This window comes from Nelusetta ayraudi, unplaced genomic scaffold (genome assembly GCF_046127955.1).
Source record: "Nelusetta ayraudi isolate G7.1 ecotype Tasmania unplaced genomic scaffold, CSIRO-AGI_Nayr_v1 ptg000042l, whole genome shotgun sequence".
NCBI classification, from domain to species: Eukaryota; Metazoa; Chordata; class Actinopteri; order Tetraodontiformes; family Monacanthidae; genus Nelusetta; species Nelusetta ayraudi.
In genome coordinates, this window is record NW_027466092.1 from 20,728,870 (window position 1) to 20,745,971 (window position 17,102).

General features: G+C 44.2%; 1 protein-coding gene across 24 annotated transcripts in view; it reads right to left on the reverse strand.

Moving 5' to 3' along the window:
- LOC142894201 (receptor-type tyrosine-protein phosphatase delta) overlaps positions 1–17,102 on the reverse strand; it is a 167,300-nt gene that overhangs the window by 14,799 nt on the left and 135,399 nt on the right. For 3 of the 24 annotated variants that reach the window (XM_076035428.1, XM_076035431.1, XM_076035427.1), the window contains 15 exons: positions 16,648–16,953; positions 15,562–15,755; positions 15,315–15,341; positions 14,811–14,928; positions 13,796–14,383; positions 13,293–13,393; positions 12,942–13,198; positions 11,717–11,810; positions 9,704–9,913; positions 8,593–8,753; positions 6,685–6,696; positions 6,067–6,179; positions 4,099–4,140; positions 3,438–3,535; positions 1,088–1,211 (listed from right to left, as the gene is read on the reverse strand). In XM_076035428.1, coding sequence (XP_075891543.1) covers positions 1,088–1,211; positions 3,438–3,535; positions 4,099–4,140; positions 6,067–6,179; positions 6,685–6,696; positions 8,593–8,753; positions 9,704–9,913; positions 11,717–11,810; positions 12,942–13,198; positions 13,293–13,393; positions 13,796–14,383; positions 14,811–14,928; positions 15,315–15,341; positions 15,562–15,755; positions 16,648–16,953 — 2,445 coding nt within the window. The remainder of the gene's footprint in view (positions 1–1,087; positions 1,212–3,437; positions 3,536–4,098; positions 4,141–6,066; positions 6,180–6,684; positions 6,697–8,592; positions 8,754–9,703; positions 9,914–11,716; positions 11,811–12,941; positions 13,199–13,292; positions 13,394–13,795; positions 14,384–14,810; positions 14,929–15,314; positions 15,342–15,561; positions 15,756–16,647; positions 16,954–17,102) is intronic. The other 21 variants (XM_076035434.1, XM_076035429.1, XM_076035442.1 and 18 more) reach the window with 13 other exon arrangements.

The window sequence follows — 17,102 nt, forward strand, 5'->3', positions numbered from 1 at the left end:
TCTGCTTCTGCTTTGGAGCACTTGAATCCTGAGAAACGTTTCCTCCACATTACCCAGTGTTGTGCCAAATTCCCTTTTTTTAAATTCAGAGAACTCAGTCACAGTAAACATTATCTCACCCAGCAGAATGTCTTGTTCAAGACTTAGCGCGAGAGGAAGATTCCCTCATGTCCCCCCGTCTGTCTGAGAAGCGCTCTAACACTGCACCAGGCTCCAGTATGGTTGTGCAGATGTGTTTATGCGCTGGACTAATGAAGGCTCCAGCTATGTGTACTTCCAAGAGTGCGCAAGAAAGGGCTTTTCAAGTCTTTTACTTTGGTTGCATTAGCCGGCTATTACTTTGTTTATTTTACTTCAGCCTCAATAAAGGCGGCACAATGGAAATGGTTAATTAATAGATGAGTGTGTGTCTGTCTGTGTGTGTTGTGTGCCTGTGTGTGTTCATTCCTGTTAAGTGGTGCAGGGAAGTAACATTTAGCTGGCTTAAAAGCCTTTCAACACTTTAATGCTGCTCTGTAATGTTCAGTGTTTTTTTGTAATGTGCCGTGGAGTTTGACTGAAGTCATTTGAGTTGGATCACTAATCGAGGACAAACTCTCCACCGTGGCGCCACTGGAAGCTGTTAGCAACTGTTAGCGACTGTTGACAATTTGTCACTTTGGCGAATGGAACGTAAATATTCTCTTCTGATGGTTTATTTTTTCAGTGCAGCCATTTTTGTGTCTCACACAATGTGCTTCACTGTGTAGCACTGTTTAGATTGATATGGATTTCTTTAAATTATATGTGCAAGGCAGATGCCATTCCAAAATGCAAGTTCAAATTATGTTTGACATGTTTATGTCGCTTTTTCAATTGGACTTGGATTCTCAAGTCAGCATTTCAATGGAGACTTGAGCCTCTTTCTGAAGCATCACTTTCTCTGAAAGCACCTGAAGCTGACAAAGCAATTCTCTGGAATGCTATTATAAAGAAAAAAAAAAAAAAAAAAAAAATGTGTACAGGCTCAAGAGGCTCAAGAGGCTTTTGACCGTACAGTTTATAGAATCAATGCAACATTCAGTAGTGATGTTGGTGGCGGGCATACCGTCAATAGCAGAGAGCAGTACTCTTGAATGGTCGTAAGCAATCACGTTGGCATATCTGTTCTTTGGTTTGTTGACCTCCAGGTTCGAGTGCTCCCACGTAAACTGCTGACCGGGATCGATGGACTGTGAGCGAGAAGAGTATTTGTTATTACTGTGCCATTCTTGGCACCATTGGAACAGTTCTTCATTTATTCTTATAAGGAATTCATTGGCAAAATTGAGTTAATCTCAGGGCCAAATCATTTGCAGCTCATGCAAGATGAGCATCTTGGGGAAAAAATACCTTTTATTCAAATATGAATCTGTGATGTTGATCTTTTTTGGCCAAAGTTCTTAAGACAGGCCATTTTCGAAAGGTGAAACCACAATGATGAGCTCGGCAGTGTCTTTCAAATCCATACACACACACACACACACACACACACACACACATATATATATATATATATATATGTGTGTGTGTGTGTGTGCGTGTGTATATACATGTATATATATATACATATACAGGTACTACCCAGGAAATTAGAATATCCTGAAAAGGTTGTTGTATTTCTGCAGTTCAACTTAAAAGGTGAATTTGACATATTATATAAAGGAATAATATGCAAATCAATAAATTTCAAGTTGTTATTTCTTTGGATTTTGTTGATCAGGTCTTGAAGCTTAAAAAAAATCCCTCAAATTTGACAATAATTTTCTGGGTTTGTGGTTTTAATAAGCTGGAAATCTTAATTAGCAAAGTTACAACAAGGAACTGCTTGAGATGTGCGTGTAATGGCTCAAATAAAATTTGTTGGTTTCATCTTTTATGTTAAATTGCCAAAATAAAACAACTTCTACTTGATATTCTAATTTTTCGGGTAGTACCTGTATATTTGTGTGTATATGTGTGTTATCTTTAAGTCTCTACCCTAATAAGATAAAACTACACACTATGTAATCTGAATAGAAAGATGAACCTATCTAAGCAGTCACTTTGCTCTACTACCTGTGGTTTGCTGGCGGTGGTTCATTCCTTCTCGTCTTTCGTTCATTATTTTATTTCAAGATATAAACTGCATCTTACTGCTGTAGTTGTGAAAGCATTTGCATAAACAGATACCTTCATAGAAACATAAACTGTGTGGGCATAGTGAATATTAACTGCAACTTTGGACTAGGGGACTATTAAGGGGAGTAAAACTGGTATTTTATCATAATATGTACCAAAAGTTGGACTGAAACATTGCATAAAAAACAAGTCTTCATTTCAGCGTGGCTGCAAAATTGCTTTCCAGTGCTGTGAAATTGGAATTCAGCGTGCTGGAGCCCAGTAATGATCGGGCGGCTTGGCTGCCACCCATATGGTGACCTCATAGATTTTCAGAGCCACAGAAAGAAATGGGCAGAGAGGCGGTCACTGTTCCCATCTCACGCCGTGGCCCCGAGTGGACCTTCTCCCGCTTCCTGTTTTCAGTCTGCATGAGTGTTGTGCAACCAAGAGAGCCCATCTACTGTACAGCGTGACATGCAGGAAACCACTGCGTGCTGAGGGCGCTCAAGCTAGGAGGACTTTTCCAGAAATTACATGATGCACAAGTATATCTGTCGACCTCTGTTCCTGCGATGCACTTTTATTCAGATGGTGCTCCACAGAGCAAATTGAGCCGCGGAGTAGATGTGATTAACTGTTTGGACAAGTATCGGTACATCGGTAGCCTTCGAGATCTCCAGTCTAGTAGCCCATTAGTCGCTCCCATCTGCAGAGAGGTGAACCATTGGATCCCTCTTGGACAAAGAGGACAGCATCCTATATATAGCACGCGGCATGCTGGGCGTGTTGTTTGCTCTACCCACTGCACTCCACAGTGTGGGCTGTGAAAGTGATGCCTCTAGGCTTTGTCATCTATTCAAACTGGTTGTTTATAGAAGGTCACTGGGGTAAGTTAAGCAAGCTGCATGAGTGTGTTCAATGCCGCAGTGATGAAATCGGCCGCCGTCGTCACATAATATAGGTCACCTACTGCTTTAAATGTCTTTACCTTTTAGAAGCATGTCTACAGCTGACTTTTTACAGTTCAAGTCACTTGCTGTGCTTTTTTCTGTCTCGCTGGTGTGTCTTTGTACTCACAGTTGTCCTTTTCAAAATGGGCTGTTTTGGTAAAGGATCACGGTCAGGAATAATTATAAATTCCCCTCATATTTAATTAACAAGTCGAGTAATGATCGAGATCGTAATCTTGCTGTCTACATAAACAATTTACATTCAGTAAAAATGTATTTATCTCAGAGGCCCAATTAGGGAGACAATCTCAATGGCATGCGTTGCCTAAAAAAATGACCATCATGGCTTTTACTGTCGTGACTTACTTCATATTCCTGTGAGAACTTGAGGTTATCGTTGGCCTTCAGGCGCTCCTGATGATCCGCCAGGTCCATGATGGGAATTGGAGGGTGGCTGGCCATGCCTGTCAATCAAACAGACTCTTGGTCAGCCACAGGTCTCGTCAAAAGGGCACCGATCGGGCGCGAGCCAACAGTGATATCATTCGGTAAAGCAGCATGTGCGCCCAACAGGGGAAATGGAAGAGTGGCTCTTGTTAAGGCTTGCTGGTTCACTCAAAGCAGTGGCCATGCTCAAAGAGAGAATATGGACACAGAAGCCGATGAAGAAGTCATCGAGCACACTTCTGGTACTCTCCCTAAAGAGAGAGAAAATGTTACTGACAGAGGAAGCTGCCGCGTTGAGTTAGCGCAGTGGAAAGACAAAAAAACCAAAAGGAAAACCCATAACGAATCACAAAGCAAAGAAACATTCAGAATGTTAAGCCAGGTGTTGATGTTTGCTTTGAGTGATGGGGGTTTATGTATTTTATTTTTTTCAAATACTGCCTCCCCTGATGAAACGGCATTAGACGGCAGATGAATTAGATGGGAATGGGGGTATAAGGCTATGCAGAAGTCAAAGGAAAAGAAAGAAATGAAAGCTGAAAAAAAAATCATGTCAAATGCAGAATTGAGACCAACTAACTTGACAAATGGAGGTTACTGGGGTGACGGGAGGCACCTGAACCTGTGGAGGAAACGGCGTGTGTAGTTAAAAACACTGCAGATGTTCTGGCAATGTGATGACTTCATCTCACTATAAAGAAGCAAGACACTCAAGAAGATCTAGCCGCATGAATTGTGTCTGTGTGTGTGTACTGAATGGGACTTTTATTATTGACAATGCCATTAAGCTCGAAGCTCAGCATGCCACCATGCCTGTATGTCAACAGTCACAAAAAGGGGCTAGGAGGGAAGGGGGGGTGGGTCCCCAGAAAAAACTGAAACCAAAGACGAGAAGGAGACATGATGTGACTCTGATTTGAAGATGGGACGCTGGTGTGGTGGAAGATGGATGCGGTGATGTTCCCACTTGCAGGGTCTCCGTCATGAAAGATCCAGCCTGCAGTTAACTGAGTTGTTTCATGTGCAACGGTGTGCAGCTGTAAAGTCAGAGAGTTTCAACAGTGCTGCAGCCAAGGTCCTCGAGGCAATTAAATCCCCGGTGTTACTCAACACACGAGTTGAAAACTCTCTCTCGCTCCAACACCGTGCGTCAACGTTTTTGTCACCGCCACAAGTGGGCATTAGCTAATGGAAACATGGCCTCCTTCTCTTCCTCTGCCTCTGAAAGACGGCAGAAGGCTGTTTTCCCGCCACAGCCCACCTACTCAAAATCCATTTCCGACGCACCGTCGCTCAGACACCAAGCACCCTCAAGATGAAAATGTCCATTTGGAAGGGGGTAGGGGGGGTGTAAAGGTGAGAGAGGAGAGATGAGGTGGTGGGAGAAGGGAAAGCGCGGGGTGGGTCTAATGTGGGAGCCCTTGGGGCTTGAGAGGAGGCGGACACGTGGTTCGGCAGAGAAAATACATTTGATCCTTTTTGAGTGGAGATGGCGACTCTCAGAGAAGGAGGCTGTTTGGTGGGGCGGGTGAAATGATGGCTTGAGAGAGGAGTGAAATAGTGGGAGGCTGGTTGAGATCACTCTCAGCCTCTGCCTGGATGAAACAGCCTGTAATGATCCTAACACCATTGAAGAGCTTTCATAAATATGCATAATCTTTTCTTTTTTTCTCCCTCTCCCCTGGAATTGAGCCTGCAGGGATAATTCACCCTCCTTTCATACCGGCTGACCTGAAAAAAACACGGCTTTGATATTTCAACATTATTGACAGTGTCTGAACGCCCGACCCGGGTCTCGGTCCGACCCGTCTCTTGGTCGGACCGAGACGGGAAAAAAAAAAATTGTGACAAAAGAAATCTGACGCGCCATCGGAACCCCCTCCAGGTAGGAAAGAAGGCCACATGATGGCGCCGTTGACCCCACAGCGTCTACAAAAGACCAAAAGTAACTGAAGATTTGCCACCAATTCTTTTTTTAAAACACAGTTTTAATGTTCGGATGCCTCGTATGCAAAGCGGAACAGCGGGGCTGTGATGCGTTTGGCCTCATCCCTTCACCCCCAGCCTTCCTAGCTGCGGGATGCCTTCCACGCAGTGCTGCACAGCTCTGAGTAAGCATGACAGGCCTTGATGACCTGGATAATGCAGCTTCAGAGGAAGACGACAGCTGCCAGGGAAGTGTCAAGCTTGCATTTCTGCCGCTTGTTTTTTTTTTTTTTTCCTTCCCCACTGAGCACTGTTCCCGGGGAGGAAACTGTGAGTTGTGACCCTCCGTTTCTCCTGTGAGCACCTGCTCCTCGTCTACCTGCGCGCTGCTCATTTGATTTTCTATTGCCAGGCTCGCCGCAAAGGCTTTTTTTTTTTTTTGGATTCAATTTTTAATGGCAGCGGTGGTAGCAAGATGAACAAACAAAGGGGAGGAAACTCAGCTCATGGTAAATAAGAATGAATCCTAAAAGCAAGCGATTGGTTGTGCATTTTTGAGATGCGGATGGACATGTGGGTTCACACAAAAGGGAGGCGGCGGCCTCACTGTGGGAAAACCTACCGGGCGTTTGGAAGTTGAGGCGCCGGAGCTCGACGGGATCGGTGGGATGGAGGAGCGGCATCTCTTTGCTGTTGGGAAGGCTGCCTTTCCGGGCCTCAGACTCTGCCCTTTTTCTAACACAACAAGGAACACGTTGTAATTAAATATTCCATTTTGTTGCCTGGTAACAAAACCTGCAAAACATGGATGCCAGCTCGAATGTATACTAATCTGTAATTAAAGAGGTGGCAGGACGGCATTCTTGCAGCGCAGGGGGAGGACTTGATAACATTCGCGTTTCACTGTATAATGAAGGTAATACAATAGAACCTTGAATACCATCATTTATGTCAAGGCTGCTGTTGTGGATTGCATTAGTTACTGGGTTTTCTTGCACAAAGCCACACTCTTGAGTCTACAGGGTATTATTTGTTAAACCTTTAGTTTAAATTTAAGATTGTGCACTCCATTGTCACCCCCTGAATTAAAGATACATAATAATGGATAAAGAGGGAGCACTTTAAAAATGAATGTTGGAATATGCCAATTAGTTTCCCTGTAAATGTTCATAAATATATGACCTTTAATACTTTCTTTTCTGCAGTCACAAGTCTTTCTTGGTTTATTTCTCATTCTTACCTGTCTGGTTTGCTGCTCCATTGGTTGGCAAGAAAGGGAAATATCGACACGACATTAGGTTTGACCTCACATAATGAGATTTTTGAGAAATGTATATGTGTGTGACCAAACGACATGAAAACGGTGTCAATTGTGTGCTTTCCGTGCCAGATTAGTGACGCATCACTTCAGAGATTACGCTCAATTACGCTGCCGCGGGGCCTCTTTCTTTCTGCCACCGTTTCCCAGGTGCACCCAAGATGTGCGCATTGTATCTCCTCTAATCCTAGCAGTTTCAGCTGATTGCTTCTTGTTCGAGCATAAAAGTCATCGCCTGACTCTTAATTGCCGCTGTCTGTCTTTTCCTGCGGGTGAGCACTCCATTGTTGCATTTATTAAAAGCCAAGAATTATGCATATTCAAGATTAATGAATGTGCTGTGCTAAATGCAAACAACATGTGGGATCATAATTTTGTGTGGCATTTTTTTTTTTTAAATCCATTTTTAAGCCCTTTGGCTGGAACAATAAATCCACCAGTCCCAATGCAGCCATAACTCAACTATATTTTTTTTCCCAAGCATGTTGGCAAACAACTTTTTGATTCATGTTTCTTGCTGATGAAGCTTGTTGTTCCCATGTTGTTGTTTGTTTTTCTCTGAGCGTGACGTAAAGCGGCCAGTGTTGTTTGGTTTTGCACCGGGGAAGCACTCAGGGTGGCATAAAAGCTGCTCTGGACAGGTTAAGTATCTCCCCCGGTGTGCATAGAAAATTTGGTTCTGAAGCTGGACAGAAAATTATAAAACCTTGCTTCCAAGCCTTATTCACATTCATTCAAATGAATACAAAATGAATCCCTGGAGAATAAATCATAAGGGCTTGACATTATATTCCCCAAAGATATGATTTGTTTGGTTGCAGTGCTAATTAAAAATCATCCTTACGACTGCTGTGTTGTTTTATTGGACTCATATGACAAGAGACGATATGGCAGAGCAGCATTTCCAAACTTGAGGTTGGGACCCAAACTGTATCACCCAACACTCGGCCAATAGAATTGGACCCATAACAAATTCAAGCAATGCTGTTATTTGCTTTTATTATGTCCTCAGTTCCTGTTCAGGTTTATAGCTGAAATTCATCATGAGCTAGTGAGAATCTCAATATACATATATATTGTATATATATATATACAATATATATATATATTTTTTAATATTTCAGCAATGCACTTTTATTCTGAATTGGATTTTCTTTGTATATTTTTGTAGACACAACACAGTTATTATTTTGTTGCGTTGTCAAATTAGGACTTTTAGTCATTCACAATGTCTTTCCTCATGTTCGCTATCCTGCCGACACACTCAAATTATGTTTAGGTCTCGAGCTGAAAAACAGTTTGGGAACTTGTGTAGAGGAGGAAAGAAGAACAACTGTATGTATGTATCTTGTGCACGAGTGATATGGCACGAGGTCACAGTGAGGATTTGCAGCCACTGTTTCGGTTGTGGAACGGATTAGTTGTGAAAAGAGAGTTGGCCCAGTGGCCTGAGGCCCTGTCTGAAGCAACACACACACACACAGGCACACACACACAGATACACGAACACGCACAGTGACAGGAAGCAGATAGTAAAAGTTCTGCCTTCCCACGCTTGACTGATGAACAGTGACAGCATGAGGTCTCGCTACCACTAGGGGGGGTTTAGGCAGAAAAGTCTGTTTTGATTTGGTGCAAAAATGCTTGATTTATTTTATCCCACCTCAACCCACACTTTTAAGTGTGTTTCAGTGACTGCGGGATTCGGCAATGGACGTGTCCTGATTTCGTTTTCACAATGGCTTGTCAGCGTCGTCACGTGACGGCCGATTTACTCAGACTGCTCATTGTGGGACACGTCTGAGTTCCGATGGTGACGCGTTGACTCACCTTTTGTAGAGCAGGATGGCAATGACGATGCATATAATGAAGACCACGGCCAGCACGGGGCCCACCACCCAGATGAGGCCCTCCTCCTCGTCAATGATTGGCTGCGGGTCGATGTCAGCTGACACCACTGGGTCAGAGTAGGGGCTCGTGGCGTACATGATCTGAGAAGTTGCAAACAGATATTCAGATTTACACTGTTGTCTTCCACTTGTAGATACGGACAACGATTTTGTACTGAATTCCGGAAGCAATGAATGAGATCAAGGCTTGTTTAACTCGGAATATTCACAGTGTTACCTCCAGACCCTCATTAATTAACCACACAGATATCTACAAAAAAAAAGAAAACATCTAATAGTAATTTAAAAGTTTTGCTGTGTAATTTCTGCCAAGCTGCAGTTTAGGTAATCAAAATGATCTTCAATACTTTCGCCTTTAGAGGAGCCTTGATTGAACTATTTCATATTCTGAAAGGAGATAAAAAAAAAAAAAAAACGTCTTGTGGGAGGAAAATATATGCTTGAGTGGGCAAATGAGAGCTTTCCCTCTGTCCGTCATTATCGTTTTGGCTCCACCTGAACTCGGGGTTAGTGGAGAGAGTACGAGACAGGACTATAGACCCGACAGCTCATCAAATCCATCATCACGCCTGCGGCTGCCTAATCATGCGGCTTTCTGCGGCCGACGTGCACGCAGCAGCAGCCGCGGCAGTGGAGATAAGGAGGACTGCACGTAGGACCCAATTAAAGCGGAGCCCTCTTATCAAGGTGTTCTTGAGATCAGCTAAGGTCTTGGGGGGTTTCTCTCCCTAAAGCGACGCAGGTCAGTTTCTCGGGCCAGCTGCAGCTTTAAGTTTTCTTTTTTTTTTTTTCCCTCATGAGCGAAAGCCTCACAAGAGCTCACAGGAGCACATGGAACTAAAAAGGGTAGCGGGATGTAGAGGATTTCACCTTCTTTGTCGAGTGACATGCAAAGGCTTTTCGGCGGGGAGGCCTGCAGGTTGCTGCCGTGGGATGACCCACAAAGCCCGCGAGCTCGCATATGGAGCTGAGTAACGTCTGAGACGCGAGGAGATACGCAAGATGACGGCGTGTGGGACGTGGTCACTTACGTTGTCTGACATCTCCAGGACGGCGAGCACAAAGAAGATGTATTCCTGTCCGTTCTGGAGCTGCTTGTTTTCAAACTCTCCGTAGAGCTTCCCGTCTCCCAGCGTGAAGTCTTTGCGCAGCTCTTTGAAGTAGGCTGCGATGTACGGTTTGGGCTCCGCCTGCCGCTGGAACCGGAGGCCTCGGCTCGTTCGGTTTATCTCCTTCAGCAGCTAGAGTGAGAAGAGCAGTCAGTTGATAACACGCGGGGACAAATTCCAGCTCGCTGCCACAGCAGCCAGATCAGTCAATCTTGATTTCTCTCTCTTTCCCTTTTTGATTGCGACGCTGAACGCTCTGATTGCAAGAAACTGACGATTACAGAAAAGATCAATGACTTATTCCAACTGTTTTTTTTTTCCTCACGTAGGAGAAGGCTGGGAAATTAAAAGATGGTGCAGATTTCCATCGTACAAAACATCAGAGTATATTCAAGGATTGTAAAATAAAAGAATAGAAGAATAGCAAAAAAAAAATTACACAGCTCATTTTATTTCCGTTCCGACGCATTTTAGCTCCAGCTGCAAGCAAAACAAGGGAAATTTTGTTTGCGATTGATTTCATTTACTGTGATTTTCTCATCCATTTCAAAGTTGGCACACACCCAATTCCAACGTTATGCATACAGTGAAAATGCAGTTGTAGATATGTGAAAAGAATAATTTCAGTAATTAAAAGTAAATATCAGTTTTTTTCAACTTTCTTTCCTCGCACAAAAGGGATTTTTTTTTGCACGGTGCAAGAAGCGTCCTGTTCATAGTAAGAGTTTAAAGTTCCACTATGAATAATAATTATGCTGATCAAGCAGCCTCATTGTTTGGCGTCTAATTTCACATCTCCGACTTGAGTGTGTGTGTGTGTGTGTGTGTGTGTGTGTGCGTGCGCGCGCGCGCGTGTGTGTGTGCGTTTTGCATGCAACTGTCATTCACTAAAGTGTGTGTGTGTGTGTGTGTGTGTGTGTGTGTGTGTGTGTGCCAGTGTGTGTGCTCTGTTTTGGCTGCAGGGATGTTGGTGCTGCGCGATAATGTCTTCAATCATCTCTCCCGTCAACACGGCTAAATCTAGCTGCCCTTGGGAAAAGTTGTGAAAAGGTGAGTGCCAGTATTGACAAACAAATAAATTCTGACAGAGAGGGGCGACTTTTGGGCGATCGGTCAAGGCTACAGCACGCGCCTGCAGGCGCGAGCTGTAATGCCAGTGCCAGATGAGACATGGTGTGTTTTCTTTGAGATGTGATTTATTGCAGCGCTCTTAAAAGACGCTTGAAACACTGAGGTGTAGAATTAGCTGTGATTTACAAAAGGCTTTGAGTCGGGGGGGCGGGGTGGGGGGGTGGGAAAGGAAAGATTATACTGAACTGTTGCAACTGGAGAACGTGTGTCCCTCGACTCAAAGTTCGACAGAACTCACAAAATACAGAATCACTGCATCAGCGCCGACAAATCACATTAGTGCAACTTCCCTGCATGTTTAATTGTGCCTGTGGAAGACAAACAAAAAGCCTGCTGAATTATTATACCTGGCTAAATATAAAAGTTGTTGAGTGCTTTGTGCATACTCGGTAGCCGAGCGTTCCCTAAAATGAGAAGAGACGTGCAGGCCTGATGCAGCTCTTCAGGTAATTACCACAGACACAAAGAGGAGGAGGAGGAAGACCGGGGGTTGAGTTTGCAGTGCACTTGATGGCTACTTCATGTTCTCATTTCCATATGAACAGTGCTCTCTGCAGCTATTTGCGTCAATCAGCGAGACTCGTCTCCCGGTTCCCCCTGCCCCCTCAACTGCCTCAACTTACTTTTTTTTTTTGAGCCAGTTTAGAGGAAAGAAACGTGTACAGTGTGCACACAGAAACACGACGCTGTTAAAAGCTCCTCGGAATAATAATGATATTATTATTATATTATAATATAATAATTATATTATAGAATAATAACAGTAGAATAGAAATGCGCGTAGGTATTTGGCGTGCTACTTACTTCTTCTAAATTCATCTCGTCCGGACTGTCCCAGGGTTTGAAGAACTTGCCAGTTCGCTGCTTCTTCAGGGGCACAACCACAATGTAATACCCCCTGGTTAAAAAGAGAGAAGAAAAAGTAGATAATAGATATTATTCTATTTTAGACTGTATCAAAGATCAATTATTCAAGTCAAAGTCATAGTCAAAGGACAGGGTTTGCCTCGCGTTGAGTCACAAAGGTCATTGTTACTCGCTCGGTAAATGAAAGCAAGACCAGAGACACTCTGGTGCGGGTTCGAAGTGCCGACCTGTATTCAGGAGGGGAAGTCTGCGAAAACTGAACACGATACGATGCAATTAGCATGGAATGACATTCTCCGCGACATTCCTTTATTGTCTCTTGTAATAAAGCAATTGTGGTCACATCCCACCGAGGCCACGTCGGGCTAATTAGGAGACCTGGAAGTTCAGCAGCCAAGGTGGAGGGGATTTCAAAGGGATTTTCTTCTATCCGTCAGCGTAGCGGGACGGAGGACGATCCCTGAGTTTTCTGGGTTTCCAGGTTGGGCAGCTCGCTGCCTTGTGTTTCAGCCGGAGACGCTGCAGTGGCAGGCTAATATGGACATAATTGGCTTAAGCCCTGGCATGGCACGGAGTGGAGCAGGAAGAAAGGAAAATGCTGTCAGTCGACAATCAGATGTGTTCTTTGCCCTTCTTGGCCTTTTGACAACCCCAGGCTTTGTTGAAAGGCTCTTAGAGATTTTACAAGGCTTAGAAGGGGGCGCGTGAAAGAGCCAGGCGGCTTCAGTATGTAATGACTGAGGTGAAGTGGGTATCAGGCTGAATTGAAGGGATGAATATAAATCACTACGTTTTGGAGGAATTAGCCCTGAATGAGGGCAGCTATTGAGCTAACTTGTTTGTTTCACAATGCGTCAGGAGGGTGCATTTGACAGTAATACTGGTTTTCGAAAGGGTCTCTCTGCAGTTCACATACCCAAAACAAATTTTATTGTCTAATGTTCCTATGCATATTTCAAAAACAACAACTTTACAGTTGACTTAAATTTGGCTTTCAGGTTGCTCCCTTAACTCCAAATAAAAATGATATTTGTTTGTTACAGAGTGCTTTTTCTAACTCAAGTCCAAGCTTTTAGTAACCGTCCATCATTCTGTTTTTTTTTCACCTACTCACCCACTAACTGCCAATCACCCCCCCCCACCCCCCCTCCTCCAACCTCACCTCACTCTTTCCGATGTCTCGACTGCCGGTAGCTCCACGGTCACCATCCCGTCCGAGTTTGTCTTGCTAATCAAGTAGGGTTTTGTGCGAAGGATGTCCGGTGCAGTCATAGCCGACACACGGTGCTGCAGGCCTCCAGCGCTGTTGCCCCGGTTGGTCAGGAGGAAGGAGTACTGCGTCTCCGGCTGAAGACCCGTGATCAGCTTCTGCGTTAGCCTCCCGTCCACCTCCACACTCTGGCCGTTGTCGTAGAGGATCTGCACGGTGGACGATCGAGTGTGTCAAGTGAAGTGCTTGCGCCTCTGGGTCAAACAACGTCAGGATTATACGTGTTTTCCCGCCAGTGCTCACAGTGAAAGGTTGAGCTGGGTTGTAGGTGTCGGGGATCTCCCAGGTCAGCAGCACAGAGGACTTCATGGCGGCTTTGACGTGGAAATTCTTTGCAAACACTGCTAAAAGAAAGGGGGAGTGACTGATTTAGACACTTTTTTTTTTTCTTTTATGCATCGTCACCACTGGACCTCTTACCTGGAAATGCCTTCTTAAAAGAAGTTAGTACTGGACTGAACTCAACAAAATCTTACCTCGTTACCACCACCAACTCTTACATCAATGACTTGCTTGACTGACAAAGACGCAGTGACATACATACTTACTGAGTGTTGTGTGTGTTGTGTTGTATGTGTGTGTTGTTTCATATTTGGGAAATTAGTCGAGTAGTTAAATTATGAACAAGTTCTTTAATTGATTCCATAGTTTTTCGCTCTCTGGGGCTGCGGCGCACAGGAAAAGTTTTTTTTCTTTTTTTGGGGAAAGGAAAAGAGGGCGTGAACAGTTCAAGGAGCTGGTCCTACCTTGATCCAAAGGCTGTGTCCTGAATTGGACACTTGGGCTATAGGGACCAGAGCCTTTGATGGTGAAGGCACACATTTTAATATCGTAAGTGGTATCAGCTTTAAGGCCATCCAAGATGACTGTTGACTCTGGTGCGGTGATGAAGAGTTCCGAGGGACTGCGCGGGCTGTTGATGTCCTTGTACTGCAGAGCGTATTTGACGATTTGACCGTTTCGCTCCGCCAGTAGAACAGGCTGCCAGCTGACCTGAATGGTTGTGGTTGTGGCGCCCTCGGCGGTTATGCTCTGAGGGTAGCCGCTGGGTACGTCCTCATTTGTTGTGACCTCTTTGACCGTCTCTTCGCCAAAGCCCACCTTGTTGCGTGCCGAGAGGCGGAAAGTGTACGAGGCCCCCTTGTGAATCTCTTTAGTAGTGTAGTGATTCTCTCGTTCGGCAAACTCGATGACAGTGAGAGGGTCCACGTCTTTGCGGCCGAAGCGGAGACGGTAGCCCTGCAGGGGGCCGTGGGTAACTGCTGGGGGGTGCCACTGAAGGAGTGCCGTGCCCATGTTGGTTGTACTGACCATTAGTCGAGGTTTCTCAGGAACTGAAACGGTAAAAAAAAAATAATTGACAAGCAGTTATAAAACTGATATGTTCACATTTTGAAAAGCGCAGCAAGATTGAGTGTGTTGCCTACATAGGCTGTGAAAGAGCTAAAGTCAAAATGGCTCTTATGGGGTTCTTTCAAACCTTTTTTAAAATGCCGCAAAGCTGCTGTGTCACATCAGGACAATGTTATTTATACTGCACTTTACGTCTAACAAAATGATCTCAAAGTGCTTACAGTGCATAAATAGGTGTCAGTAGTGCAACATTCAAAAAGTGCTTAAACTGAGGTAAAAATAGAGAACATGAATGGCAGCTAAAAGCATCTAAAAGGTTGTGTTTTTTGCATTTACACAAATGTCCCTTGCTTCCACAGCTAAGCAGAGCAGGCATCTCATTGAAAGCGAAATCAAGAGTTGCATTACCTGCGCCAGTCGTTGTGATCAGTTTGGGTTTGCTGCGTGCACCATCGCCTTTTGTCGTGTAGGCTCCCACGGTAACCGAGTACGTGGTCTCTGCCTGCAGCTCTGTGATGATCATTTCCTGAAACGATGCAGGACTTTAGTTGGTGCGCACATGGTTACAAACAAAGGATTGATGTCGGGAGCGGCGTCTCATCACAGTGGACGCAACGGAAACATCAGCACACCCTGAAAACATATCACCATCAGATCACTGTACACAGCCAGGCTGGAGAATCAAACTTTTTGAGTCAAGATTTGGTCAGACTATTGACATTTACATTCTCAGAAGTCAATGAATCGAATATGATTTGCTGATCATCAAGGTAAAACTAAAACTATTATAATTAGGCTTCTGTTGTGATACTGTATCTTACACCCCTAATATACAAAATGCATATGCCGGTCATGCAAGAAAACAACAGGTGAGATAAAAATTGGGAGTTTGATTGTCATTGAACTACTTACATGGTCAGTTGAATCATCATACTCCCACTGATTTTGATCGGAGAATATGGAAAGAAAATAAGACAAGATATAAAGTGCAGAAGTCATTGCTTTTGAGAAAATCTATGCAACTATTTTTTTCTTTTCAAGCAAACCATTTTCTGTCTCAAAATCCTTAGTATTCACCATCAATTAGACAAAGAGTCACAGTTCTTCACAATTCTTACAGTTCCAAATCAAATGCTTTGCTGTGTGGAGGATGTTGTACCTGGGCATCATCAATCAGGATGTCCTTGATGACTGGCTGTCCTGTGGGCTCCCCATTAACCATCCTGACATAGTGCACCTGGTACCCCCGGATCTGACCGTGCTGCTTGGTGGGCATCGGTGAGCGCCAGATCACTTTAATTGATGATGAGTTGACAGCTTCCACCTCAACTTTACGAGGTGGCCCGCTAGGAACTGGAGGAACACCATGGGATAGAAGAAAAGAGGTCAAAATTATAGAGAACCCCTTTATTCTCCTTTGCAAAATCTTGCCCAAAAGCCGAGGCGGAAAAGGCTGCAGTAGGGGAGGGAAAAAAGTGCAGCAAACTGCGACAAGCACTGCATGACATCAATATTTCAACAATGGTAAGGGGCGAAAAACAACAGCAAAAACAGGTCTGACGACTGACCTAATGTTGAAACATTAAAAATAGCTTCATTGGATTTACTTAAAACATAAAAAATGCATTTTTGCCAAAATAGGAAAGTGGAGTCAAAGGGGAGCTTCAAGTGTTCCAAATTCTTGAAGCTCAGCAAGAATTTTGGCAATGGAGCACAGAAAAAAATAATTAAAAAAATGACTCAATCAAATGATAGGAGGTTAAAAAAAAAAAAAAAAAAAAGAAAAAAGAAAAAAGAAAAACGGCCTTTTGAAAAATTCTGTTCTTCCACCTTTTTATTCCCACTGTCCTGATCTTGTCAAGTTCAGGCAAAAAGTTTGCAGAAAAAAAATTGAAAAATCAAAATCAAAAACAAAAAAAGAGCCTCAAAAATGACAGTTGGGACTGGAAGTCGGAGGCCTCCAATGTAAAACACCATACCATGTGTTGAAATTGAGCAGCACAGATTGGGGGTGGGGGGGGGGAGGAGGGGGCAAAAAAGGTGCTGTTTTGCAAAGTAAGTCACAGTTTGTTTGGGTTGAGAAAAAGTGCAGAGTCCATAAGTGGGCCAAAAGTTTTGAGTGAGGACAGTCGTATTAGCAGCAGATGCAGGGTAGAAAAAAAAGAGGAGGTTGCAGTTGTTAGTGCTTAAATGTTAAGAGGAGGGAGGGAGTTGATCTGCAGCTGTGGCTTTAGCAAACACATACCATCCTCCTCCGTGCGGATCAGCTGCGGCAAGCTTTCGGGACCTGCTCCCACATCAGTAAGAGCCGTGACCGTCACACGGTACTCTGTCCATTTGTCCAAGTTTTCCAAAAGGTACTGGGAACTTTGCGGGGAAATTCCGTCGATTTGCTGAGTGCCCGTGTCCTCGTCTTCCGTGGCAGCATACTGGATGGCGTACTGCGTTATGATCCCATTCTGTGATTCTATTGGGGGTGGCAGCCAACGTACAAGGATGCTGGTGGAGCTGGTGCTATAGCACTTGACTTCCTGTGGTGAGCCTGAGGGTTCTGCTTGGTGGGTCGGATTTTTCGGAGGTTGGGTTTTTTTTTTTTTTTTCGTTCGGTCCGAAGCAGTCAGCATGTTGGGTCATCAGTTTTGAGGGTTTTTGTTTGTTTGTTTTTGGTGCGATGATGGTGGAGTCGATCAAACGATGAAA